Here is a 26,540-nt window from a genome sequence, read left to right as displayed (position 1 = left end):
CCAGGATCCTGAGAGGTGGGGAAAAAACTGGTGACAAGGGAGATGGGCACAAGCTTTGTCCCTCAGGGAGGGAAGAGGGTGGTGCCTGGGGTTGAGTAGGTATCCAGGCATTAGGGGAAGGGCGATGCACTGCCCCCTGCACTCAGGTGCTCCCAAAGCTCCTCCCTCCTCTCTGACGCTGACTTCTGTGGGCAGAGGTTACCCGGCCCATGCCCGTCCCTCCAGCTTCCCTGGAGAATCAGAGATTCTTGGAAGGGGCCTTCAAAGTGATCTGGTTCAGCTGCCTGCTGCTGTTTGGTTGCTAAGTCCTGTCCGACTCTTTTGTGACCCCGTGGACTACAGCTTCCAGGTTCCTCTGTCCATGGGACTTCCCAGGCAAGAATACTGGAGAAGGTACTCAGTGCAATGATTACTTTTATGGAGAGTCCCACAATTTGCAGACTTGGAACTCCTGAAATCATTTAAAAGCTCTTTCTTGGAGACCTTGGATCTGCTTTGGAGTATGTACCCAATGGTCCAGGTCTGCCAGTGCCGTTTCCACGCGGCAGCCCTGCAGACACGGAAGCTAGGTGGCAGGCCGCTCTCTTTCTGAAGCTTCTCAGCCTAAGCCTCCCCTCCTTCTGCGCTTCACACGTGAGATTGTTTCAATCTGGTTCACCGCAAAGCAGACAGCTCTTTTAACCTGAATCAGGGAATGATATAGCTAATAGTATCTGTGATGGTAGGGATTTAAAAATAAGGTTTCATCTTTCTCCATTCCCTTCCTTCTCAACTTTTGTGCTGAATGGAAAACACTCCGAAGTGCATGGTGGCCTCAGAGTACCAGTCTACCTCCCAGTTATTGTTTATTTGCTAAGTTGTGTCTGGCTCTTTGTGACTCTTTGGATTGCAGCCTGCCAGGTTGCTCTGTTCATGGGATTTTCCAGGCAAGAATACTGGAGTGGGTTGCCATTTCCTTCTCCAGGGGATCTTCCCCATTCAGAGATCGAACCCATGTCTCTTGTATTGGCAAGCAGGCTCTTTACCACTGAGCCACCAGGGAAGCCCCCTAACTCCCATTAGGTCCTAACAAATGGCTCCATATTTTCATAATCTATAATTGATCGCTCCCAAAACAGATCTGAGATTGCCCATCAGGTATTTACGATTTAGTTGACTTGGGGCATGGGGTCTCCGAGCCAAGCCAAGGACTAAGAAATGGTACCCCAGAGTCTGCCCACTAGCAGTAAGCATTCATTAATAGTAAAGCATTCATCAAACCTTCACTATAACAGGCTCTGCGCCGGCACAGAGGCTCTCTCACACAGGGGAGAAGGGGTAGTGGGGATGGCCAGAGGGGATGGGAGCCAGTGGGCGCGGACTCTTGGGACCGGTGTCAAAGCAGTGGGAACAGCGGAAAAGCAACAAGATCAAAACAAATACGGTGTGTGGGAACACCAAGACCCCGGTAACCCCATCCCTGCCAAAGGGACCCGCCCTCATCCTCCTCAGGGGCGCGGCACGCCCAGGGGGCCGCTGCCTCGGTTCGATTTCCTCCCTCCGCTGTCCTCCGCTGGGCCTGCACGTGTGTGAGCATCCGCCCATTGGCCAGTGCACGCGCGTGTGTGTGTGTGTTTGTGTGTGCACACGCCTGGGACGCGCACTCGCGCAATCAAACTGTCTCCAAGAGAGGAGGGAGACGGCCGGGCCTTAACTCGGCCCACTAGGCCACTCTGTCCGTGCGGCGACCTTACCCCGGCCCCAGCCTGTCTGCATCCGGGTCCCATATCAGCAGCTGGCTCGACCCGGGTTCTTTAATCACTCCTGCCCTCTGTCCTGGCTCCGCCGAGAAGCGGCTCCCTTCCCACCCGCTGGAAACGTCGCTGGAAACTCTGAGTGCCGCTCGTGGCCCCCGCCCCCGCCCGACGCCAGCCCTGCGGTGGGGGCGGGGGAAGCAGCTGGGAAACCGGGGCGGTCTCCCAGGGGACCCTGGACCGCCTCTCCCCGCGCCGCCTCGCGGCCGGCCCGGCCCCCGGCCCGGCCCCCGGCGTCCCGCCCGCTCGCACCCCGACGGGGAGCTCTCTCGCGCTCCGGCCGTTCGGAGCCCCCGCCCTCCACCCCAGTCCGGCCCAGGGGCCAGATCCCAGGGAGAGACACACTCCGCCCGCGCGCCTGCCGGCCCCGCGCGCCTCTCACGGTCCTTCCTCCCAGCGCTCGCCCTCGTCCCCACTTCTCCGGCCCCGCCGATACCCCTCTTCCTCCTCGGGCGCCCGGCCTCGCGGAGCCCGTCCTGACCGGGTCACGAGGGCGGACGGCACAGCCCCGACTTCTCCCTGCCCTCCCTCCCCGAGGGCCCGCCGCGGCCGCGCCAGGCAGGAGCCGCGCAGAGATGCTCCTGTGTCCTCTCGGGCGTCCGCAGTCCCCTCCACCTGCTCTCCTGGGAAGGTAGGTGCTCCGGAGGAGAGGAGGCGGGAGCTGCAGTCGGGGAGGAACCCGCACTCCAAGCCGGGGGGAACGCGGGAAGCCCCTCCTTCGAGGGTCCTGGTCCCAAACGCTGGGGGAGGGAAAGAGGTGAGAAGTGCCCCCTCCATCCAGATGAGGCCAAAGTCAAGAAAACCTGAAATTGTCCACGTGGATTTGTAGCTGGAAAATACCCCTGGGATGCGCCTAAGGCTCAAGCCCCCAAAGTTAAGGCAGTTTTTGGAGGGAGGAAGGAGTCTGCCAACTACAATGGGCTATTTCACGTTTTTCAGCCGTTAGGGGTGAAGGGCCGCCCGATTTCAGGGAGGACCTGGGGATTTCCTGTCCCCTCTGTCCAGATGCGGAACCCACTGCCCCAGTGCAGCACCCATAGCCCGGTGCCTCCATCCTCCCTATGAGAAGTCCTCCTTATCACCTCCTGGTAAGGGAGGAACACTCAGCCCATCCTTCCCCACCCCGCCCTGCGTATCCTGAGAGGTGCGTCACAGGGTGCCGTGTTAGGGAGGGTCAGACCGCTGGGCCACCAAGGATGAGCAGCGCCTGAAGAATCAGCCCTCCTACCGGCCCCTTCCTCCTGCAGGGCAGTTCTCAGGGAGTGCAGCAGGGGATGGCAGTGAGAGGGAAGGAGGCTGGGTCAGCTGATGGTCGGGGCTGCCCGTGCAGACCTCGCATCTTTCCTCCTTAGTCAGCTGTCCAGGGTGGGGTTGCGGCTAGGAATCAGCATGCCTCAGGGCTCCAGATCTCCTACTTTCCCCTGCCTCAGTTTCCTGCCCAGAGTGGAGGAGAGTAGCCGGGAACTGGGGTGTGTCTGCCTGTTTTGCTTTTGGTAGGAGCCCTAATTGGATCCAGCTGGTGTGCTGCCCCTCCTCCAGCCTCAGCCATTCACTCCCCCCCACCACCACCCCAGCTAGGGATGGGCCCGGAAAAGCTGTGTCCCCAGTAGGTCTTCTCAAATGTCCGAAGGAATTGCCACTCCCCGACTAAAGTCAGAGAGCTGCCCCCAGCTTTGTCTGTACCCTGCAGCCCCGCCGTGGCTGAGCAGAAACTGGGAACAGCAGTAATCACAGCCCCCATGGCACCTTCATCCCCTCTGGTCTCCACAACACTTGCCCTGCTCATATGACCCCCAAGCTGCACACCACCCCCCACTGCATACCTCCCACCTTCTATTCAGCTGAACCTCCTCTGTGCCTACAATTCCCATACTGCTCACATGACCCCCACCCCCGTAACCCTGCACAAGCCACGTCCTTACACTCCATCCAGCATCTTAAGCATCCACTGAGCTAACACTCCATGCTACACAAAGGCACCTCACAAAGTCCTTGCCACCCTCCTGTGAACCCCTCGGCCCCACAGGCACACGCGAGCCTCTAAACAGAAGTGCCAGAACCGGTCTAGCGCCAGAAGGTGGCCAGAGTTGGCTCAGCCTCTGGCCACATGCAACAGGACAGGCGAGGTGGGACGGGACGGCCTGGGCAGCACAGCTCTCTGGTGGCAAAGCCCCATTGCCTCCTCTCCTGAGTGTGGGAACCCTGTCTCTTGACCTCAGCTTTGCCTGGGGCAGAAGGACCCAGTTGGCCAGTCTGGCATGATGCTCCCAGGAGGACACTCTGTCCAAAAGACAGCCTGGAGGTGTAGGAGAAAGTGGGGTGTGTGCACACCTCTGTGTGTGTGCGTGTGTGACACTCAGCACCACCTTCCTGTGAGCTGGCCAACTCCCTGCTCACCCACTGACTCGCTGCCAGCCCAGGCCCCGGCCCAAGCCGCCTGACCCTTCACTGCACCCTGAGTCCTCTGAGGCTTCGGTCTGAGCCAAGAGGCCAAAGAAGGGAGCCGATACTACTTTGAGCTCAGAACGAGTGGTTCCTGCGGACTGGACATGCCCAGCCTCCCTAGAATCTTGGCCCCGCTGGGCAGTGGGCGGGTGGCCGCTCCCCACCCCACTGCCTGACTAACCACTTGTGCCTGCTGGCAAGCAGATGCTCATGGGGCCTGGGGGTGGCAGAGGGAACTGAAACAAAGTCCTGGTACCCGGGCCCTCCTCTGCCAGCTGCCCCAGTTCCCTCTGCCTTCCCTCCGGAGCAGAGGGCCGCACTGTGCAGTGAGAGCCCCAGAGGGGCTGGCCGCTGGAGGTGTGCTCCCAGCCAACCTCCCTCCTCCTCCTTGCCCGGCCTCCCCCTCCCCCTCTCCCACCCAGAGCTCCTGCCCGAGGCCTAACAAGCGGCCCATTGTGCCTCTAGGAGTCTGCACGGGCAGCCTGAAGGCGGGTGCCCACAGTAGCCTGTTTCCTGGGTCTCTGAGCTCCCACCCAGCTGGCCCGACCCCCTTCCTCCCACAGCCCCAAGGTTGAACCCAGAGGACAGGGGCAGCCTGGACCCAGCAGGGCTCCCCCTTCCTTCTTCCTTCCCCACAGAGGACACGCCGAGGAGCAGCCCTCCAGCCTTGACCCGAGCATGCAGGCCCCACCCCACAGCCTCCCAGCTGGGCTCAGCCTGGATGACTTCATCCCGGGCCACCTCCTGGCCCACGTAGGGTCATCCGCCCGGGGGACACGGGTGAGTGAGACTGCAAGGGAGCGGGTGCTGTGGGCCCCTAGTTGGGGAGGGGGGCTCAGGACAGGTGGGGGGCAGCAGGAGGATCAGCGCGGGGAGGGGGGTGGGTGACAGCTCTAGAGAGCCTCGCTGGTTCACCAGACCGGGTCCAGCCCTCACCTTTTAGCCATCCCTCCGCTGCTGCAGAACCCTCTGGGCCTGAGCTGCTGCTCCTGGCCCCTCCCCACAGGTGCCCGTGATCCGGAATGGTGGCTCCAACACCCTTAATTTCCAGTTCCATGACCCTGCGCCCAGGACCGTGTGCAATGGGTATTTGCCACCGAGGAGAGATGCTTCCAGACACCCAGGTGGGTCTGCTTGGGAAAACCAGCTCCAGGGTTAGGGGTTGGGGAGGGGTTCAGTCAGAGCTGCTTGGGCTCAGCCTTCTGGCATCCACCCTGGGTCAGGTGGAGGGACAGGAGGTGGGTGAAAGTCTCTCAAGGCCCCGGGGCCAGTGAGCTCAGCTCACCACCCCTCCCTGTAGGCACGTGCTGGCCTGTGAGAGTGAAACTGCTGTGGCAGAGACCAGGCTGACACATCCCTTCCCCTGCCTCCCCCACCCAGTGCTAGGGGGAAGGAAATGTGCAGGGAACATAGCCTTAGGCCAGGGGGACCTCCAGCAGGCCAGGGGACAGCTTGGATTGGGAAGGGAGGCTGAAGGAATGTGAGCATAGGTGGGTTGAAGAAGGCATGGGTGCTGAACTCAAGACACACCCCCGAAGGGCTGCCCCCGCCCCCCATCTGTATGCAGCAGCCCAGCAGAAGGTTGCAGAGACAGCTCTGGGACTCTGCCAGCTCCTGGGCTCCTATGAGTCAGCCCAGCCCAGCCCAGCCCAGCCCACAGGGTCTGGAAGATGCCTGGGACCTCCTGGGTGCACGTCCACCAGGGCCCCTCTCTTTAGGAGGATGGCAACATTTATAGAGCATTCCTTTGAGGCAGCCAGTGTGTTCAGTAGTTTACACATTTAACAGATGGTAAGCACATAGAAAATCCTGGACACTGTAAAGACACTTTCCAGGTCTTACCTCACTTCATCCCTCCATAGCCTGGCAAGGTAAGGTGTCATTATTAGCATCTTCTCAGTGAAGGACCCGCATCTCAGGGATGTTCAGTCACAAAGGCTGAGCTGAGGTTCAAACACTGGTCCATCCTGCCCTGAAGCCCTTTTGTTGTTACACCCGGAGGCCGAAGGTGCTGGTGAGTGAGTTTCTGCCCCTGCTGTGTCGATTGTGTTCAGGCAGTGTCCTGAACACAGTCACACACATTAGATCTCCCTGCAGCTCTGCTGTGACTACCCTCATTTTACAGAAGTTGGAAACAGAGGCACAGTGAGGTTGATTGCTGTGCCTAAGACACACAGCCAGTAGGTCTGCATTCAGGTCTTCTCCCCCAGCCCCGGGCCCTTTTCTGCCACACCCCACTGTCTTCCCCAGCTGGGATATTTGCCTCTAGTATTCTCTGCATGTGACAATTCCAGCTCTCATTCTAAAAACTCTGAGGACATCCCCAACAAAGCAGGGTGGAGACGGGCATAGATTTCTCAAGATAAAATCCATTTTCAATCACTTTAACTAAAAAGTAAACAAACACAGGAGCCCTGTGGTCCTGCCAAGGATGGGGACGTCTGTAGAGTCTGCGTCATCAAGTTAGACAAACAAGGGGTTGCTGGAACTTTTGAACCCACAGGGCTGAGTGGTCTGAGGCGCTGAGGGACAAACAAGCTTCGGTGGGGTGCCTTTGCTGAAGCTCCTCTCCATGTACCCCACAGACCCTGCTTGGTATCAGACCTGGCCGGGCCCTGGGAGCCGGCCCCCTGGGAACCAGAAGACCCCTGCCTCCCAGCATTCCCAGAAGTGGTCAGCCACATGGACCAAGGACAGCAAACGGCGGGACAAGCGCTGGGTCAAGTATGAGGGCATTGGACCCGTGGATGAGAGCGGCATGCCAATTGCGCCCCGATCTGTGAGTCCAGGGCTGGGGTCCGCCCTGAGCTCCACCTCTGCCACAAAGCCTGTTCCCAAACCATACCAGACTGAAGCAGGGGTTCAGCCTTTATGGGTCCGGGGGTCACGAGCCACAAAATCACGAGCAGGCTGGCATGTCTGAGTTATGCAAGGGATTCTTTTGGAGGGGGGGGCGGGGAGGGGGCAGTTCTAGACTACTGCATAGTTCCCCATGGTAGAGAGCCACTGATGTACGGGCTGACCTGGCAGGGGCTGCCCCGCTCCCCCATTCATGGCCCTGGGCCTGGCATAGCACTGGTGGGACGGTTGCTGAGTGAGTGACCGAATGGGTGAACGAGAAGAGTCCTGAGTGAGGCCTGATGGAGCAGCAAGCTTGGAGGATCTGAAGGATTCATGCTGGGAGGACCTGCCCTTCCACCACTCCCAGGCCTATCCTGAGCCACCTGTCTGCCTCTAGTTCCTTATCGGAAACTCAGATTGGTAACATAGCCTTCTGCTTCCCAAGGTTCTTTGGCGTCACAGGTGAGGTAGAGGATGTGAAATACCTTCCTACCCTACCCCCCACCGATACTGTTTATTTTTCATTACATAGAAACACATGTTCTCTGTATAATCATAAAAGAAAAATATATATATAAGCCACCCCAGATCTCACAATTTAGGGCTCGTCACTGGTGGAGATTCTTCCATAAATCTGAGTATTTTTTTTTTATAATTGAAAAAAATGTTTTTGGCCATGCCACATGGTATGTGGGATCTTAGTTCCCCGACCAGGGATTGAACCCACGCTCCCTGCATTGGGAGCAGCGAGTCTTAACCACGGGACCACCAGGGAGGTCCCCCTTCTGTATATCTTACTCAAACATAACAGACTACATGGAGTTATTGTTACTAAAGATGTCACAACAGCCCACCCAGGGGGGCTTCAAGGGTGGCCAGAGAAAAGACTCAGCGAGGAAAAATATCTGTGGCTTGAAATTGGGAGGGTGGCCTGACTTTGCCTTCTTTGATCCCAGAGTGTTGACAGCCCCAGGGACTGGTACCGAAGAATGTTCAAGCAGATCCATCGGAAAATGCCGGGTGAGACCCCCTTCTGGGGCCCTCTCTCTGCCTGAGTGGGCTTGGGCCCCTGGGGCGTGGGGAGCGAGAGGCAGAGAGGGGGACTCACCTGCCCGGGGAGTGTCTGCACCCACCCCAGGGTCTGCGGTGAGTGGTCGCTAAACAGCCCAAAGGAGGGAACTGCCAGTCTGCTCCCTGTGTGGGGAACAGTGACCAGACCCTGTCCCCCTGTGAGGGTCGGGAACCGCGCGGCCACACATCCGCTCAGCCAGCCCCTTAGCCACGAGTTCAGCACTTGCTGTTTGCTGACTACTATTCTAGGTGCTAAAGATAAAAAAAGGTCGTTCCTGCCTTAGCAAAGCTTGAGGCAGAAGGGGTCACAGAATAAACACATAGACATTTAACATGGCAGATGGTGGTAAGGGCTAGGGAGAAAAGGTCGGGAGAGTGCCCAGGGCAGGAAGGCTGCCACTTCACGCGGGTGGTCAGGAAAGGCCCCTGAGAAGTGGCTTCTGAGCTGAGAGCTAAGGTTGTGAAGGAGCTGGCCCTGCAGGGCTGGGGGAGGAGGGTTGCTGCATGGGGAGCATGGAGAGTCCGGAGGCAGAGCAGGCCGGATTTGTTCTGGGGCCGCAGAGAGGGGCGGGGCCGCCGTGAGAGGGGCACGTGGTGGAGATGCTGGGATCAGGGCACTCAGGGCCTTGGGCGTTTACTCTACAAGAACTGAGGAGCCCCCGGGAGGCTCTGAGCTGAAGAGTGAGTGACAGGCTCTGACAGGTGGTGGCTGAAGTGACTCCCTCTGGCTGCCAGGTGGGGAAGAGATGGGGCTGGGTAGAAGCAAGGGACCAGTCAGGAGGTCTGGCCGGAATCCAGGCTAAAGTCGACAGTGTCTCAGATCAGGGCAGTAGCAGCGGGCCTAGTGGAATTCTGGAGGCAGAATCATGATAATTTGATGATGGATTGGATGTGGCATGAAAGAGACCAGTCAGGGATGATTTAAACCTGAGTGAGTCCATGAAGTTGCCCTTTATAAATGCATATACACACAGGAAAGGCGGGGAGGGGGGTTGTGTGTGTGCAAATCTAAGGGGCGTTCAGTTTTAGACACAGTTCACACAAGTGGCAGTTGATATTTTTGTTTTTGAGTCGCTAAGTCATGTCTGACTCTTTAGCGATCCCATGGACTGTAGCCCACCAGGCTTGTCTGTCCATGGGATTTTCCCAGGCAAGAATGCTGGAGTGGGTTGCCATTTCCTTCTCCAGGGGCTGTTCCCTACCAGGTGATCAAACCTGATTCTTTGGCATTGAAGGCAGATTCTTTACCACTGAGCCACTGGGCAGTTGATAAACAAGTCTGTAGTTCCTGGGGTGAGGCTTAAGCTGCAGATGGAAATACCAAGGACCCACTCAAAGAGATTTTTGGTGTAAAGGTCCTCCAAGTAGCTTCAGTGTACAGCTAAGGTTAGGAGTCCCTGGAATAGACAGTATTGTTTAAGGTAGAAGACTGGACCAGATCACCCAGGGAGATGGAGAGACAGAGGCCCAGAGACTGAGCCCTGAAGCACTTGCTTGGAGAGATGGGCAGAAATCATCTAGGCTGCCTGGGAAGGGGCAGCTTGGGAGGCAGGAGGAAAACCAGAGCAGCCTCCCTGAAGCCAAGTGACAAGAAATTTCTAAAGGAGGAAGTGCACCTCTGTGACTGATGCTGCTGATGATCAAGTGGGACTGACCATTTGATCTGGTAACATGGAGGTCAATGGAGTCCTTGACGAGGGTGGCTCAGGCTTTCAGGAAGTAGAATTGAAGACAGAGTTTCTTATGGCCAGCATGCATGCCACCCTATGGACTGTAGCCCCCCAGGCTCCTCTGTTCATGGGATTCTCCAGGCAAGAGTACTGGACTGGGTTGCCTTGCCCGCCTCCAGGGGATCTTCCCAACCCAGAGATTGAACGTGTGTCTCTTATGTCTCCTGCATTGGCAGGCGGGTTCTTTACCATTAGCGCCACCTGGGAAGCCCCTTATGGCTAGTAGTTGGCTGCAAAGGAAAGCAGAAAACTCCAAGAACTGGAGGAAGGTGTGGGATCCAGAGAGGGGGGTTGTGGTTTGCGTTTAAGGTCAGAGCTGTGGTTACGTGTCTGTGTGCCAAGGAGATCAAGAGGGTTGGCTGGTCAGTAGCTCTTCCTTGGAGGCCCCAGAAAGTCCTGAGCACCTTGAAGAGTGGGTCTGGGCAAAGGGGGAAGATTTAGAAGAGGGTGCAGAAAGGGCAAGAGGGTGAAGGGGAAGTAGAATTCTCCAAATTGACCTGGCAGGGCAGGTCTCCAAAGGTCAGGGAGAGGGTGTGTGTGGGAACCAGGGAGGGAGGGGCAGGAGGGTTTGGGCAAGGCCACTGCCCTCTTGGCTCCCTCAGGCCCTAAGGCAGCCAGAGGCATTTCAAGCCCTCCTGAGAACTGCCCTCCTAATTCCTTCCCTCCCTCGAGACATTCTTTAGGCTCTGACTCAGCCCCTGGGCCCTTGCTCTAGGCAGGAGGGACTGGGAGCCTCTGGGGCTGCCTCCCAGGGCTCCCCATCCATATCTTTGCTTGCTGCCCCCACCCTGACCTAGTCCTTTCTGCTACCCTAGACCTACAGCTGGACTGGACCTTCGAGGAGCCACCCAAAGGTGAAGGCAGGGGTGGGGGGTGGCATGCCCCAGCCTGGCGCCTGCATTTACCCTCCCTGCAGCCACGCCTGGCTTTGGGGCTCCCCAGTTGGCTCAGCTCAGCTTGTGAAGTCTGTACAGCCCATTTCCGTGAGCTCCAAATCCCCTGGTCCATGGTGTTAATAATTCAGAGCCTCTGAGTCACTGTCCGGCAAATGCCTAGCCTTGGCTCTGCTTTCTCTGGGCCTCTCTTTTCTCACGTGTAAAACGGGAACACCCCAGAGATGTTTCAAAGGTTTGGTAAAGAGTGTAAAGCTCTTGGCACCCAGCCCATAGTTACTGGTCCAGAGCATCACCCCTGTTGCCACCAGCCACCCAGGAGCATGGGTGGGAGTGGGCCAGAACCTTCCATGGTCACCCAGGTGCCCTCAACCCCAGCTTTCACCTCCCTCCGCCCTGTTTATCTTCTCTTACTTTCAGTGGATTCTTCCTGTGCCATCTCTGCAGACGCAAGGCATCCAGGGCCTCAGCAAAGACCACCTGCCAGGCCAAACCAGACGTCGCCTCTGAGCGGGTGAGCCATCAAGGGGAGGGCCCCAGAGCCGCAGAGGGGTGCTGCCTTCCTTGAGGGGACTGGCACCCCCTGGTGGCCACAGCTGGCAAAGTCTCGCATCAGGCCGGCAGGCTCCCACCCACGGCTCTGCCCCTTCTCAGGGTTCCCACTGCTTGAGATCCTCTCCAGGCCACCAGAGCCAAAGGGGGATGACCTGACCGCTATTTGTGGTCAGGACCGCCTGGGATGCCTCTGTATTTGGCAGCAAAAATTCATCACCCCAAAGATCCACGCCTCATTTGGGGTGGAGAGCAGGGTAGCCCGTGGCTAGGCATGGACCTGCAGCCATCCACTCTGAAGCCTGCAAGAAAACAAGGGGCATAGAGGATCGCAGGCTTTGTCCCAGATGCCACTGAGAGAGGAACCCTCCAGACAGGTCAAGGACGCAGTGCATCTTTTCTGAGCAAACCACACAAGCTCAGCGCAGGCTGCGGGGGCTCAGCCCAACCTCAGGAATCAGGAGGCTCTCTGTCACAGTGTCACTAATGAGTTTCTGACTCCTTTCTGGGAACAGAGTGACCTCATTAGCCTGGCCTTAACTGGGCTGTGGTTCTTGGCATCATCAATAAGGTAGAGACTAAGATTTGGTCAAGATTTCTGGATTCTTGCCTGGAAAGTTCCATGGACAGAGGAGCCTGGTGGGCTGTAGTCCATGGGGTCGCAAAAAGTCGGACAGAACTGAGCACACATACGCACCTCTGGATTCAAACCAGTGTGCTGCACTAGCCACGTGACCTCGACCAAGGTAACCAGTCTGAGCTTCTCTAGCTCCATTTGTTAAATGGGAATCAGAGGGTGGCATGAAGATCAAAGTACACGGCAAGTCTCCCCAAACATGATTATCATACAAGCTTGATTATGAGTAGTTGTTGTTCAGTTGCTCAGTCATGTCTGACTCTTTGTGACTCCATGGACTGCAGCACGCCAGGCTCCTCTGTCCTCCACTATCTCCTGGAGTTTGCTCAAATTCATGTCCAATGAGTCAGTGATGCTATCTAACCATCTCGTCCTCTGTTGTCCCCTTCTCCTACCTGCAGTCTTTCCTAGCATCAGGGTCTTTTCCAATGAGTCGGTTCTTCCTGTCAGGTGGCCAAAGTATTTGAGGTGCAGCTTCCGCATCAGTCCTTCCAGTTATGACTACAGCTTCCTTAAATTAGGAACACTGTATTCCATTCTCACATCACTGTTGTTATTGATGTTCTTCCTAGAGTAGTCATAGTAACAGCTGACAAATCCTGACCCTCCCCTTAGACATTCCATCACTTGATAAGCTTGGTACAGTGTTCCCACTTGGTGGAAACATTCAAAACTCAGCAGAAACTGGAAGATTTCAGCCAGCCAAGAAGGGAGTCCTAGAAGGACACTCAGGTAACTGTGACAGATGACATCAATGATCTAGCACCTCAGGGAACTGAGACCTGTGGAGCAGAAGTAACTTGTTCAGAGCTCCTGGGTCAGGCCTACAGGCTCTTTCCCCTGACCTGGGTTTTCCGGGAACTAAGATGTAGTCTCACACCCTTGGGTATGGGTGCAAGACCACTTGGTCATGGCGACCAACTTCATCAAAGCTGCACAGACATACATACCCACAGTCATGAACCAGATAGAACCCAAATGCAGGATATTTCACCAAGGCCAGCAGGAAAGGGACTGGCCACTTCTGGAGCAAATGTGTACATGTTAGTCCCTGTCTTGGGTGTCTCAAGTATGTTCCCTCACCTAAGATTCCCCATACCCTTATAAAGGTGGGAGTCATTCTCATATTACAGGTATTGAATCAGAGGCTCTGAGACCAAAAGAGACACAGCTAAGTGGTGGGACTGGAATTTGAATTCAGAGCTAATAACATTTTACTATTTAACATTGCTTCTACAGCCCAGAGCAGGTGGGGAGGGGGTGAAGCTCCCTCCCCAGGACTGTGTGCTCATGCCTGCCTCTGTTTCCCTAAAAGGAAACTGAAAGATGTCTTTTCCTTTAGAAGAAGCTGGGACGTCTCTGAAGAGTCTCTTAGAAGAACCTTCAGTTGCAGTCCTGGAGCACCCTCCTCCCTGCACCAGACTTCGAAGCAGGTAGCTTGCCCAGCACTTCCTCCATCACCATGCTCTTTGGTCAGGCCCTTTGCTGCAATAGTTGGTATAGTCTGTATAGTCCATGGGGTCGCAAAGAGTCGGACACAACTGAGCGACTTTCACTTTCTGCTGCAAGCACAGGTAAAGCAGTTCTTCATCTTGGAGCCTGTGCAGTCAGAAGATCCTGGAATTCTTGGGAGGGTGCCGATGGGCATGGAAGTGGACTGTGGCTGAAAGCCTGCTTTTCAAGCCTAGCCAGTGTCCCGGTACCCCTCTCTTCAAGCTGATGCCTACTCCCTGCCATGCAGGTGCTCAGACGCCGAGAGAAAGCGGACAGTGTCTGGACGGAAGAATCCTGGAACCAGTTTCTGCAAGAACTAGAGACTGGGCAGAAGGTGTGTGGGCCTGGTTCTCTGGAAAAGGATGTACCCTCGACTCGTGCATTGGGGGAGCGATTTCACCCCCTCTGACTCACTCTTCCCACTCTTAGCCCAAGAAACCACTGGTAGACGACCCTGTTGAGAAGCCTTCCCAGCCCATTGAGGTGCGTGCTGTGGGCAGGTGGGCGGGAGTGGGACACAGTATGTTGGGGGGCCAGTGAGGGACTTTCTGGGTGGTCAAGGTCCCCATGACCATGGGCCAAGGCCATGGACTCAAGACTCTGAGCCTCTCTAGTCCCATACGGCTTAGTTCTGTGCCCCCAGCACCCAGGACAGTGCCTGGCATACAGTGTGTGAAGCTGTTAGGTGCTCAGTCGTGTCCGGCTCTTTGCAACCTATGGACCCACCAGGCTCCTCCGTCCATGAAATTCTCCAGGCAAGAATACTAAAGTGGGGTAGCCATTCCCATCTCGGGAATCTTCCCAACCTTGGGATCGAGCCCAGGTCTCCTGCAGTGCAGGCGGATTCTTTACTGCCTGACTCACCAGGGAAGCCTCTGGCATACAGTAGGCGCTCAGTAAACACGTGCTGAAAATTGTGTGTTCATCACAGCAGGCTGAGAAGAGACTGATCAGTGTGGACTGGAATTGTCTTGAAGATGGAGCTTGGGCCAGGCAGAGAGAGGGGGCACCTAGGCTGGGGGTGACAGAGGCAGAGGCTGGAAGGGGTGTGTGTGTGTGTGTGTGTGTGTGTGTAACAGCAGCTGGGCTGGCTGTGGGAGGGAGGGACCGAGGGCGGGCGGGGTTGGGTAGAGTGAAGCCAGGCTGTGGAGGGCCATGAAAAGACTTGAGGAAGTAGGGAGCTTGGTAGGCTCCTGAATAGAGAAACACATCAGGAAATACTGAAGCGTTCCCCTGGGAGTAAGGGATGGGTGAGCTGGGTCAGCAGGGAGGGCCCTCCTGACACTCCAAGACACACCTCCTGGCAGGCCCAGAGGTAGTCAGCCTGGCCCGGCGCCCTGAGCCTGCCCTTTACCCCAGCGCCGCGTGCTTTGACGTGTTGCCATTGGGCTTCTCACATCTGACTTTCGCCCAGCCCAGCGCCCCCCACGGTACACTCCCCGCCCCCCACCTTGCCCCTGGCCCAAGTCTCTCCGCACAACCCGCCCCCAGGTCCTGCTGGAGAGAGAGCTGGCCAAGCTGAGCGCCGAGCTGGACAAGGACCTGCGGGCAATCGAGACTGCGCAGCCGTCCCCCAAGGTACCGGCCCCCCGGGGCCCTCCTGGTGGGCGCAGGAACCCCGAGCCGCACAGGCGTGGCTTTGGTGGGAGGGCAGGCCGAGGGGAGGCATCGCCTCCAGCTGCACTCGCGACCTTGGGCGACTCCATCCAAGTCTCCTCCCTTAAGTGCGGGGCGATCACTGTTCCTAGAGACCCCTAAGAGCCCTCCCCGGGCCGACTCCACGTCCAGCCTGCCGTCCGGAGCCGGAGGGGTCCCTCGCCCCCGGGACCTCAGCCCCGCGGCCCCACGTCCCGGCCTTCCCTCCCCCTTCCACACCCGCGGTCCCTCCCCCCGGCTCCTCGCTCCTCCCGCTCCCGGCCCGCCGCCCCGCGTCCCTCCCGCCCCTCCTTTCCCGCTTCCCCTCCCGCTCGCTTCCCGGCCGCAAACTTTTCCGGAGGCGGCGTCCCGGGCCCTGACCGCGCCCGTCTCCCGCACAGAGCTCTCAGACGCCCCGACGGTCCCGGGAACCGCGGTCCCCAGCGCGGTGAGTGGCGGCGGAGACGTGGCGTGGGGAGGGGTGGCGAGCCCGGGACGCCGACGGCGGGAGGAGGGGCGAGAGCGCGGACCGGGGCCGGCGGGGACCTGATCCGCCGCTCGTCGGCCGGGGTGGGGGGCCGTCCCTGCTCCGCCGAGGGAAGCCGGTTCCCCGGCTCCGGGGCTCGGGTCGCAGCTGCGAGGGGATCCCGCGCTCGCTCCCGCCTCCCCCACCCCCGAGCCGCACCCTTTCCCGGCCTTGACCGCTCGGGAAGTAGGACATCCTGCTGAGGGCCCGGGACCTAGGAGATGCCTCGGGAGGAGGAGGGCTGGGGTAGGGGAGATGGGGGGAGGCAGTGATGGGGGTGGTGGGCGTTCGGGCGGGCAGTGGGGAGCCGGGTCGGGGGTGAAGCTTCAGACAGGTGACTCACTCGTGCGTCCCCGTGCAGCCCGGCCTCCGCCTGGAGCGCCAGCTCCCCGAATGCACTTTACCCGGCTTCCTCCCTGAGTCCCCCCAGGATGGCGGATGGAGGAAGCCCCTTCCTAGGTCGGAGGGACTTTGTCTACCCTTCCTCAGCTCGAGGTGAGAAGCAGATCCTGCTCTTGTTCTCACGCAGACGGCCCCCTCTGCCGCCACCGCTGCTCCGGATACAGTGGTGCCCCTGCAGAGGTGGCAGGAAGGTCACGGAACCCCCCTGTTCCTACTGGTTCCTGTCCTGGGCAGGGAGGGGGGGAGCAGAGCCCCACCCCAGCCCTGCCCCCCAAGACATGGCCTTCCCAAGCTGAGGCAGTGCTTCTCCACAGACCCTAGTGCCTCTGATCCAGGGGGCAGCCCTGCCAGGAAGGAAGAGAGGAAGGTAAGGGGGGGTGGGACCATCAGGGTCAGGGTGCAAGGAGGGCCTGGGGTGGGTCCCTGTGACTGCTCTGGCCTACTTGCCGGCTGAATGACTGAGGTCACTTGCTCTGTCCTCTCTCCCTGCCCAGAGGAAGGCCGCCCGGCTCAAGTTTGACTTCCAGGCCCAGTCCCCTAAGTAAGTACCATTCTGCCCCTTGCCTTCCCCGTGGCAGTCCCTGGGAGGACAGGACTGCAGTGTGCCCCCCCAGAGGGTGGGGAGGGATTCCGGGGGCACTGAGCAGAGTCTGGAGGACCCTGAGGACTTACCGATTGCTGGATGTCCTTGCTCTGGCCTTCAGGGAGCTGACTCTGAAGAAGGGTGACATTGTCTACATCCACAAGGTGGTGGACAAGAACTGGCTGGAGGGAGAGCACCATGGCCGCCTGGGCATCTTCCCGGCTAATTATGTGGAGGTGAGTGGGGATGACGAGCAAGGGGCCCTGCCAGGAGGGCAGAAGGGTTTGCAGAGACTTAGAGAATGCAGACCCCCTTTAACCAGCCAGGGAGCCTCTCCAGAACTGGCTGCTCCCTCACACCTGGCAAGTTTCCTAAGACTAAAGCCGTGAGCTGGGGTAGGGGCCAAGTCTCGGCCTCATTTGTGCCCTCCAGGAAATGTTTGTTAAGGGTAGGCCTAAAGGTGGAGCCCAGACCAGGGGAAGAGCCAAACAGCCCCTTTCCTGTGTTGGAGGCCAGCAGCCTGCTCAGCGTCCCTACATGTTCACCACTTAGAAGCCACCTCTCAAAACCTGCATCTCCAGCTGTCTTTTGGGAAGAAATCTAATTGCAACTGACAAGAATATGAAGTCTGAGACAGTTCACCAATCACATATACTTGTGGCGTCTCCTTCCTGTGTATCACCTCCCTCGATCCCCCAATCAGCCTGGCAAAGGGATAGGTCACCCCCACTTTACAGATGCACTAAGGTTCAGAGCCAAGTTGTTAAGTGAAAAATCTAGAATCTGGATCCAGAGACAAAGTTCTGGGTTTGATAAATATGGGGCTACAAGTTATTGAGTATTTGCATCTTTTAAGGAATTTCAAATTATCTAATTTATCAGCATAAAGTTGTTCGTAATATTTCATCATTGTCCTCTTAAATATTTATTTATTTTGGACCGCACTGGGTCTTCATTGCTGCCTCTGGGCTTCCTCTAGCTGCAGCCAGTGGGACTACACTCTAGCTGTGGTGCGTGGGCCTCTCACCGTGATGGTCTCTCTTGTTGCAGAGCACGGAGTCTAGAGCCCAGGCTTCAGTAGTTGAAGTGCTCGAGCTTAATCGCCCCGAGGCATATGGTGTCTTCCCAGACCAGGGACTGAACCCATGCTTGTTATCCTCTTAATGTCAGTAAGATCCAAAGTAATGTCTTTTCTTTCATTCCTGACATTGGTAATCTCTGTTTTTTCTTATTCTGGCTAGAAATTGGTTAATTTTATGGATCTTTTCAAAGAACCAACTTTCAGTTTAATTGACTTTTCTCTACTTTTGTTTTCAATTTCCTTGATTTCTGCCTCTCCATTATTTCCTTCATTCACCTTGTGTTAGGTTCTTTTTCTAGTTTCTTAGAGTGGTAGTTCAGATTATTGATCTGAAACCTTTTTCTCCTAAATGTAAACATTTAATGCTATAAATTTCCCTCTAAGCATAGCTTTACCTACAACCCACAGATGTTGATATTTTGGGTTTTTTGGGTTTTCATTCAGCTCAGACTATTCTCATTTCCTTTGTGGCTTCCTCCTTGACCCATCGATCGAGTCATCTATTTCAGGCTCTTTATCTCATAGGTATCAGTAGACCTCCTCTATCCTTAAAACGATGTCCCTGATCCTGAAGTTCCACAAGTATGTACAGTATTGCATGTCATCACTCATTTACATCTTGAAGTGCGGAAGTATTACTCAGTCGTGTCCAACTCTTTGCGACCCCATGGACTGTTGCCCCACCAGGCAATCGTCTGAGCCACCAAGGAAGTTCTTACATATTAGTGTGCACTAGTTTATTAGCATCTTGATTTTTCTGAGTAGGATGAAGCGAAGAGAGCATGGGGACGCTGGGCACATGATGGGGTGAAAGTGGAGGGGGAGGAGAGACACTTGGTTCTCAGCAGTGGTGAAATGGTAGGTCCTCGCTCTTAGAACAGGCTACCAGGAGTTCCTGCTCCCTGGTACTCCTCATGTCCTTCTGTGCCCCGATTTAAACTCTCTCCTGTTTGCACCGCCGTGGTCCACTCTGATAATGCCCACTCCACATAACCTCTGGTGAAAACTCTTCCTCCAGAAGCATTCTGGGACTGACTACCCCCTTGCCCTATGCTCACTGCTGGCTACCCCCAGGCTTGTGTTTGGCATCTGCCTCCTCTCTGGTCTGGGGAGAGACCTTGCTTATGTTGCTTCCCCAGGAGCCCAGGTCTGTGCCCAGTTGATACCCAAGCTGAATCTCATGTCCTCTCTTCCTCCAGGTGCTGCCAGCAGATGAGATTCCCAAGCCCATCAAGCCTCCGACCTACCAGGTGTTGGAGTACGGAGAAGCCGTGGCCCAGTACAACTTCAAGGGCGACCTGGAGGTGGAGCTTTCCTTCAGAAAAGTACGCTTGGGCTTGGCCGGGGGAGGAGGCGTGGGGCAGGGCAAGGCAGGTGAAGACACAGGGAAACGTGCGCGGTAAAAATACTCTTTAAAAAAAATCAGACACACCTATTTTCACTAGTGTTTCAGATTTTTTTTTCTCAATCTCTTTGGATATATTTCCCTTAATTGTGCCCATTTTAATTTTTGTTTATTTATTTACTTTTATTACTTTTTTGGCTGCATAGGCTCTTTGTTGAGGCAGGCAGGCTTCAGTTAGAGCACATGGGTTCTAGAGCACGTGGACTCAGTAGTTGTGGCGCTCAGGCTCTCTAGGTGCGGCATGGGGACTTAGTTGCCCCACGGCATGTACGATCTTAGTTCCCTGACCAGGGATTAAACCCGAGTCCCTTGCGTTGGTAGGTGGATTCTTAACCACTGGACCATCAGGGAAGTCTCCTGCCCATTTTTATTTGTTTATTTATTTTAATTAATTTATTTGGTTGTCCTGGGTCTTAGTTGCAGCATATGGAATCTAGCTCCCTGACCAGGTACCGAATCTGGGCCCCCTGCATTGGGAATGCAGAGTCTTAGCCACTGAACCACCGGGGAAGTCCCTTGCCCATTTTTAAAATGTTCAAAACTTCTAGAGTAGTTGTGCTTTTTCTCAAGTTGCAGGTTGATAGGCTGTGAGGATCACTTCAGCATTTTAAAAATAATACAGTGGAAGTCTTAGAATACCTTGCACATGGAAAGGGTATTTCATCCAACTCTTGCACAGTTGTGTGTGTGTGTTGGGGGGGGGTGTACTGGATTGATATTACAACATATTCTTTTTACTATAGATAATGGTTCAGAAAACTTGAAAAATGTTGAGACTTCCCTGACAGTCCAGTGGTTAAGGCTCTGCACTTCTAATGCAGGGGACGCAGGTTCCATCCCTGGTCAGGGAATTAAGGTCCCACATGCAGTGCAGTGCAGCCAAAAAATTCAAAAAGAAAGAAAAAAAGAAAATGGAGTGATGTCCCGGAAAGCAAGGGAGCTGGTCTCTCTCCGTTTACTGTGAGGGCAAAGGCCATGAATGCTCCTAGTGAATGTACCGGTACCCGTGGGAGAGCTGGCCTTGGGAGAGAGGGGGAGGGAGGGGGCTGGAGGGAGAGAGGGGGAAGGAGGGCACCGGATGGAGAGGTGGGAGCAGGAGGGCGCTGGAGACTGTCCTTCCTAGGACAGTCCCACTAACAGTAGTCAGTGTGTGGGCTTGGGGACACACCAGCTGTTCTCAGGGAGTTTGTTTTTTGATGCTGTGATGACCTCCAAGGTGGGGGCAGGAAAGGACCCAGTCATGGCCGTGGTGCTCACCGCTGCCTGGTGCTCCTTACCAACCTGCCATGGAGCTGTGTGACCCGTTTATCACCAGCTGGTCCACTCCAGGCCTGATTCCTCCATGCAAGGTGTTAGGTTACAATGACTCTGCCCCACTAGGCACCCTCCTGTGCCTGGCAGCCAAGGGCCCTGCAGATAACACCTCCCTCCCTCTCTCTGACCAGGGGGAGCGCGTCTGCCTGATCCGCAAAGTGAACGAGCACTGGTACGAGGGCCGCGTCTCGGGCACCGCACGCCAGGGCATCCTCCCCGCCAGCTATGTGCAGGTGACCCGGGAGCCCCGGGTCCGGCTCTGTGATGACGGCCTCCAGCTCCCTGCGTCTCCTCCCCGCCTGCCCACCGCCCGCCCGGTCCATCAGCCCAGCTCTCCCTTAACGCCGCACAGCCCAGCTGACCCCACTGACAGGGGAGGCCAGACCTCCCCCCGCCGCACCGGCTTCTCCTTCCCTCCCCAGGAGCCCAGACCTCAGACCCAGGTAAGGTGACCTGCCTCAGACCCGAGAGTGAGCCCTGCTCCCCATGCTGTATTCTCCATTCCTGGGAGGCTCTGCGTTGTGGAATCCGCCCCCCCAACTGCTCAGGATGGTCTAGTGGGCTCACCAAAGAGAACCTTGTGTTGCAGTCCTTGAGGACCCCAGACCCTGGAGCTGCAGCCCAGGATGGCAGGGGTCTCTAGGTGGGACCCCCAAACCAGCACAGGCCTCCTGACTTTGCAGAGTCCACTCTTGGGATTTACCTGTATCAGCGTCTGGGACAGGGTGTCTGCCATTCACCTTCTGGGTGACCTTGGGCAGATGACACCCTCTCGGGTTTGGGTTTCCTCACTCGTAGAATGGGGAGAGTGGTCCCACCGCAGAGGGTGGTTGGTGGGAAGTAGCTGATGGGCGATGATGGCTGTTGGTCGTCAGGCTGACACTGACCACAGGCAGGGGCGTGTGCTCCTGTGTTCATCCCTCACTCAGCAAACTGTGACGGGCGGACGGAGCCCATGAACAGGACACCTCCTGCTCCCGGCTCTGCGCACACGTGCAGACCAGCCACCTCCCCTACCTGGGCCCAGCTTCCCAGCACCTGTGAGGTCACACAGTCAGACAGGTCTCCCTGTGCTATGGGACTGTGAGATGAGATGAGGCAGCGTGGGGCGCTGTTCCCGGGGAGGGGGCAGGCCGGTTCACGCCTCCTTCCTTGTGCTTGCATGTGCCTGCCTGCCCTCCTATGGACCTAGAGTCTCAGCACCCCCGGGTCAGCTCTGTCCCATCCTGGAGGCTCCACCCATCCCCTGGACCTAGGGACCTCGTCCTCCACCACCACCGAGATACACTGGACCCCGTGAGCACCATCTGGGACGCTTGGTCGGGGTGGGGGGCTACTCTGCAGGCAGTGCTGAGCACACATAATTTACTCCTCCCTACCCAGGATGGAGTTGGGTAATTTCTCCTAAGGAGTGCTTGTCCTTACAGTGCTTATGGGTGATTTTGGTGGGGTGTGTGTGGGGCAGGGGGTGCGGGAGTGGGAGGACACTTGTCTGCAGGGTTCCTGACCTGTCCCTGCCAGCTCTGGGCCTGAGAACAAGCCTCCCACACTGGGCACCCCTCCCCTCCATCTCTCACTGGGTTTCCAGGGCTGAGGTCAGCGTGGGTGTGTGCGCAAAGTGGAGCATAGATTTGAGGGCACTGAGAGCTCAGGGGAGGTGGAGTGTGGGTGATTAGGGCTTGGAGAGCAGGGAGCAGGCCTGCATATGGAGGCACTGAAGCCAAAAAGAATAGCCATGCCCAGAGCTGGGCCAGGGACTCACGGGAGCATGGAGGGACCTGGGAAATTCCAAGAATGTGTCCACCTTGGTTGGGGACTAGCCAGGCCTGGTCTGGGGAGGGGCTAGGGCCCTGGTGGTTGCTATGGCAATGTTTCCTGCAGGTACCGGGCGATGTACCAGTACAGGCCCCAGAATGAGGACGAGCTGGAACTGCGGGAGGGGGACCGGGTGGACGTTATGCAGCAGTGTGACGACGGCTGGTTTGTGGGTAGGTGGGCCTGGCGGGCAGGCTGGGAGCAGGCGCATCTCAGAGTTCTGGGGGAATGGGCTGGGAGACAGGCCAGAAAGGGTATCTCTAGAGTCTCGGGGGGAGGGGCCAGGGGAGAGGCCAGAAAGGGTATCTCAGGATCCTATGGGGATTTGAGTGGCCGCTCCTGCCTGCCAGGACTGGTTCAGCAAAGATTCACGGGCTGACCACCTCCCACCCTTCCAGCCCAGCACTGGCTGCTTTCCCAAAGCCAGCACTCTGTTGTTCTCATTCCCTGAAGAAGGGTGAGGCCTGGGAGGAAACCAGACTAGCTCAGGGTCACTGCTGAAGCCAGTGAGACTCAGGGCAGCAGGGTTCCTGGCCCCCAGGCCTCTGTTCCTTTCATCATACACCTGTGTCTGTGGAGCCGTCCTTGGGTGGGAGGGTTGTGGGGGGGCCTGTCTCCTGAGACACTGAGCCCTTGATGGAGAGGACCAGGTCTCACACGTGTGTGTCCCCACCCCCACCACCCATAGCTAGAAGCTAGCTCTCTCACCCCCAAGAGAAGAGAGAGGAAGAAGATCCGAGCCCTCAAGGCTGGCCCAAGGGCAGCTCAGGCAAGGACTAAAGCAGGAAGTCTCAGGTTGGCCTTGGCCTGGTTCACGGTGACCACTCAGCATGCTTTTTTCCCCAGAGTGAGCAGATGAGGTCCAGGCCCCAGCTTCAGAGGATGGGGTCATCCCTGGAGAGCAGTGAGCATCTAGAAGCTCTGGCTCAGCAGGCTCCAGGGCCTGAAGGGTTGCAGGGCTGCCTTGGGAGGACTGGCCCCAGGAGTGACAGCCTTCCTCTCTCCTCTGAATCCCAGCACCTCAGTGCTGACCACGCTTCCAACACACCAGTAACTGTGAAGCACCAGCTTATTAGCATGGGGCTTCCCAGGTGGTGCTAGTGGTAAAGAATGCGCCTGCTAGTGTGGATGTAAGAGATGCAGGTTTGATCCCTGGGCTGGGAAGATCCCCTGGAGGAGAGCATGGCGACCCGCTCTGGTATTTATGCCTGGAGAATCCCATGGACAGAGGAACCTGGCGGGCTACAGTCCACAGGGTCGCAAAGAGTCAGACACAATTGAAGGGACTTCACACACACACACACACACACACACACAGCTTAACACACACACACAGCTTAACACACACAGACACACACACAGACATACAGACACACACACAGACACACAACTTAACACACACACAGACACACACATACAGACAGATACACACACACAGCTTAACACACAGATACGCACACACACAGACACACACACAGACACACATAGACACACACAGACACACACACACACAGATACACAGCTTAACACACACAGATACACACACAGACACACACACACAGATACACACACACACACACACAGACACACACAGACACACAGATACACACACAGCTTAACACACACACACAGTTTAACACACACACAGCTTAACACACACACACACAGATACACACACATACAGACACACAGAGAGACACACACACACACAGCTTGTTAGCAGTCCTTTCCTTGGATGGGTGGGCTTGAGGGCACATTCTTTTTTTCATTCGCAAGTTTTATTCTATGCAGTTAACTTTTTTGTATCTTCAAAGTCAATTTGCTTTAAAAAATTAATATTTCTTATTCATCATAAAATCCATTCCCCTCCCCCAAGGAAACCAAATTCATGGAAGGAGTAATTTAGGTCTAAGGTGTTAGTTGCTCAGTTGTGTCCAACTCTTTGCAACCCCATGGACTGTAGCTTGCCAGGTTCCTCTCTGTCCATGGGATTTCCCAGGTAAGAATGCTGGAGTGGGTAACCATTCCCTCCTCCAGGGGATCTTCCCAACCCAGGGATCAAACCTGGGTCTCCTGCATTGCAGGCAGATTCTTCACCATCTGAGCCACCAGGGAAGCCCAGTCTTGAATTTTTTGGCTACACCACACGGCTTGTGGTATCTTAGTTCCCTGACCAGGAATAGAATATGCATTCTCTGCATTGGAAGCGTGGAGTCTTAACCGCTGGACTGGGAGCAGCTGAAATAGGTACTGTAGGTTTGTGACAAAGGCTTCCTAGCCCACCATGCTGCACATATTTGGCAAAATGGCAGCACTTTGTGCGTGAGTGCAAAGTCGCTCCGTTGTGTCTGACTCTTTGCAACCTTATAGACTATAGCCACCAGGCTCCTCTCTCCATGGGATTCTCCAGGCAAGAATACTGGAGTTTGTTGCCATGCCCTCCTCCAGGGGGTCTTCCCGACTCAAGGATTGAACCCGCATCTCTATGTCTCCTGCGTTGGCAGTCGGGTTCTTTACTATTGGCACCACCTGATCGAGTTCACCTAATTGAAGTCTTGGGGACACGTTCTAATTTTAGTCTGTACACTTCTACTTCTGCATTTTTTTCTTTTTTTACAACTCCTAGTAAAGACAGGAGGAAAAAGCACCACTTTTGTGGAATAAGCCCCTAGGGCTTTTAGAGGGAAGGTTGAGAGCAGTTGTTTTCTCAGTTACACTGGCACATTTCAAGTGCTCATCAGCCACATGTGAGGGTCACTTTGGACAGTGCAGGTCAGGGAAGGCTTCCTGGAGGAAGTGAGGGAGGTGGGGGGAGGATTTGGGGAGGCAGAGAGGAGAAGGGAGGCCCTCTATGCAGGGGAAGAGTATCAGTAAGGCCAGGAGCAAGAGGGCCCTCAGCTGCTCACGGAAGGGGGTGGCTGCCTGAGGGGGAGAGACGGTCCAGAACTTTAATTTTATTTTCCTGTAGCTCCTAGCATTTCTTCTCCTCTACCCCAGGACACAAATTTTGGGGGGTTGTGGTAGACAGAGGCCTGAATTTTGGTCCCGCTTCTACCTCTGAGCTGCTGAATGCTTTGGAGGAACTGACATGGCCTTCTCATATACCTTACCTGCCCTGTCTCTAAAATTAGGGTGTCATACTAGACCAGTGAGATTCCTCCCTACTTAAGTTCTGTGATTCATTCTCCTGCTTCCTTGCTTTCCCAAGGGGTTATTCAGGGCTGTGTGCAAAGTTATGCACGGTTGGTTGAATGCTCAGATTTGCCCATCATTATCAACATCATAATGCGTGGCTGGGCCCATCTACGCTTCTGCTTCTAGGGTGCAAGAGTGAGGAAAAGCAGACTCCTCCTTCCCTGGGACCTGGATTCCACCTGCAGTCCTGGGTACTGCCAGCAGAGGGCTCTCGCTTCCCGACCACCACCAGCTCACCCCATTCCTGTTTTTAAAAGTGGGGAATGTTTTTTCTGTCTTTCCTCTTTCAGGTGTCTCCAGGAGGACCCAGAAATTTGGGACATTCCCTGGAAATTATGTAGCCCCGGTGTGAGTGGTCTCCGTGGCAACTCAGAGCCCACCCAGGATGGGGTGGGGAACAGAGCACTTATGGGAGGGAGCGAGGACCCCCCTCCACACACCCCTCCCCTAGGACCTGAGCTGCTGGCATCTGCAGACAAGCCCAGCAGTCTTTCCTACAGAACCTCCCTTGAAGCCCCCTGGACTGATTCCCACCCACGACTCACAAGCATTCCTCTAACAGCCCTTTTATTTCCTCCCCTTCCCCACTCCCCAAATATAGAGGTCTGCTTTGAAGTGGAGCCTGTTTCAGGCCTTATTGAGACCAGACCCCCGAGTCCTCCACCCTGCTACGGCGTTTCCTCTTAACAGGGGCCGGCTCCCAGCTTCACCCCCATGGGGTTCCTCTAACAAGAACCAGCTTCCTAACCTAATAGAGACCAAAGGCCGCCTGCGCCTGGAGGGCTTTCTCCCTTGTCACTGCAGCTTGCTTGCCATCCTCTCTGCCTCCCTGCCTCCAGCTGGGCCTGGGAGTGTGGTGGGGGATGGACGTGGCTCTTCCTTAGCATTTGCTGCCTGGCAGGAGGTCTTGCCTGAAGGCTCCCTCTTCCCAAAGGCTGCCCAACCCTGGGCCTGGGCCGTGCTTATCATTCCGGCTGCCTTGGTGCCCAGGAAGAGCGGGGCTTCCAAGGACTGGCCTGTCCCAGATGTATTCCAGGGAGATGGGTATGTGCTGTCCTCCTGCCAGCCCAGCGGCCCCCAAGTCCCCCCTGGAAGCAGAGAATGTAAAATAAATCTGGGTACCAGGGA

The 26,540-nt window shown here is 56.3% G+C and overlaps 2 protein-coding genes across 5 annotated transcripts; both read left to right on the top strand.

Annotated features, from left to right (window-relative positions):
- Positions 1 to 26,540, top strand: SORBS3 (sorbin and SH3 domain containing 3). Of its 4 annotated transcripts, none has more exons than XM_061163916.1 (21): positions 1 to 15; positions 4,877 to 5,018; positions 5,245 to 5,362; positions 6,824 to 7,017; positions 8,036 to 8,099; positions 10,696 to 10,734; positions 11,221 to 11,287; positions 13,305 to 13,395; positions 13,704 to 13,790; positions 13,886 to 13,939; positions 14,948 to 15,034; positions 15,493 to 15,539; positions 15,979 to 16,112; positions 16,334 to 16,386; positions 16,514 to 16,560; positions 16,724 to 16,838; positions 18,883 to 19,008; positions 20,534 to 20,845; positions 21,595 to 21,698; positions 22,284 to 22,390; positions 25,703 to 26,540. In XM_061163916.1, the coding sequence occupies exons 2-21, from the start codon at positions 4,917 to 4,919 to the stop codon at positions 25,762 to 25,764; spliced, it is 2,010 nt and encodes a 669-aa protein (XP_061019899.1). In that variant the 5' UTR covers positions 1 to 15; positions 4,877 to 4,916; the 3' UTR covers positions 25,765 to 26,540. The 4 variants fall into 4 exon arrangements, with proteins under 4 accessions (XP_061019899.1, XP_061019898.1, XP_061019901.1 ...); XM_061163915.1 differs by having other exon boundaries at positions 11,194 to 11,287; XM_061163918.1 differs by lacking the exon at positions 1 to 15 and adding an exon at positions 2,088 to 2,424 and having other exon boundaries at positions 11,194 to 11,287.
- LOC133071357 (proline-rich protein 2-like) lies at positions 1,340 to 2,273 on the top strand. The gene is made up of 2 exons (XM_061163961.1): positions 1,340 to 1,447; positions 1,707 to 2,273. Exons 1-2 carry the CDS (start codon positions 1,340 to 1,342, stop codon positions 2,271 to 2,273), a joined length of 675 nt encoding a protein of 224 aa, XP_061019944.1.

The sequence above is a fragment of the Dama dama genome, chromosome 16, assembly GCF_033118175.1.
Source record: "Dama dama isolate Ldn47 chromosome 16, ASM3311817v1, whole genome shotgun sequence".
Taxonomy (NCBI): Eukaryota; Metazoa; Chordata; class Mammalia; order Artiodactyla; family Cervidae; genus Dama; species Dama dama.
The sequence above is the reverse complement of the archived record's forward strand: the minus strand, read 5'-3'. Positions and strand labels throughout refer to the sequence as shown.

Coding starts and splice junctions, on each gene's coding strand:
- SORBS3 (XM_061163918.1), top strand. CDS start 2,369: ATGCTCCTGTGTCCTCTCGGGCGTCCGCAGTCCCCTCCACCTGCTCTC. Junction 15,035..15,492: donor CTGCGCAGCCGTCCCCCAAG/GTACCGGCCCCC, acceptor TCTCCCGCACAG/AGCTCTCAGACGCCCCGACG. Junction 19,009..20,533: donor TGGAGCTTTCCTTCAGAAAA/GTACGCTTGGGC, acceptor CTCTCTGACCAG/GGGGAGCGCGTCTGCCTGAT.
- LOC133071357 (XM_061163961.1), top strand. CDS start 1,340: ATGGGAGCCAGTGGGCGCGGACTCTTGGGACCGGTGTCAAAGCAGTGG. Junction 1,448..1,706: donor GTGGGAACACCAAGACCCCG/GTAACCCCATCC, acceptor TCGGCCCACTAG/GCCACTCTGTCCGTGCGGCG.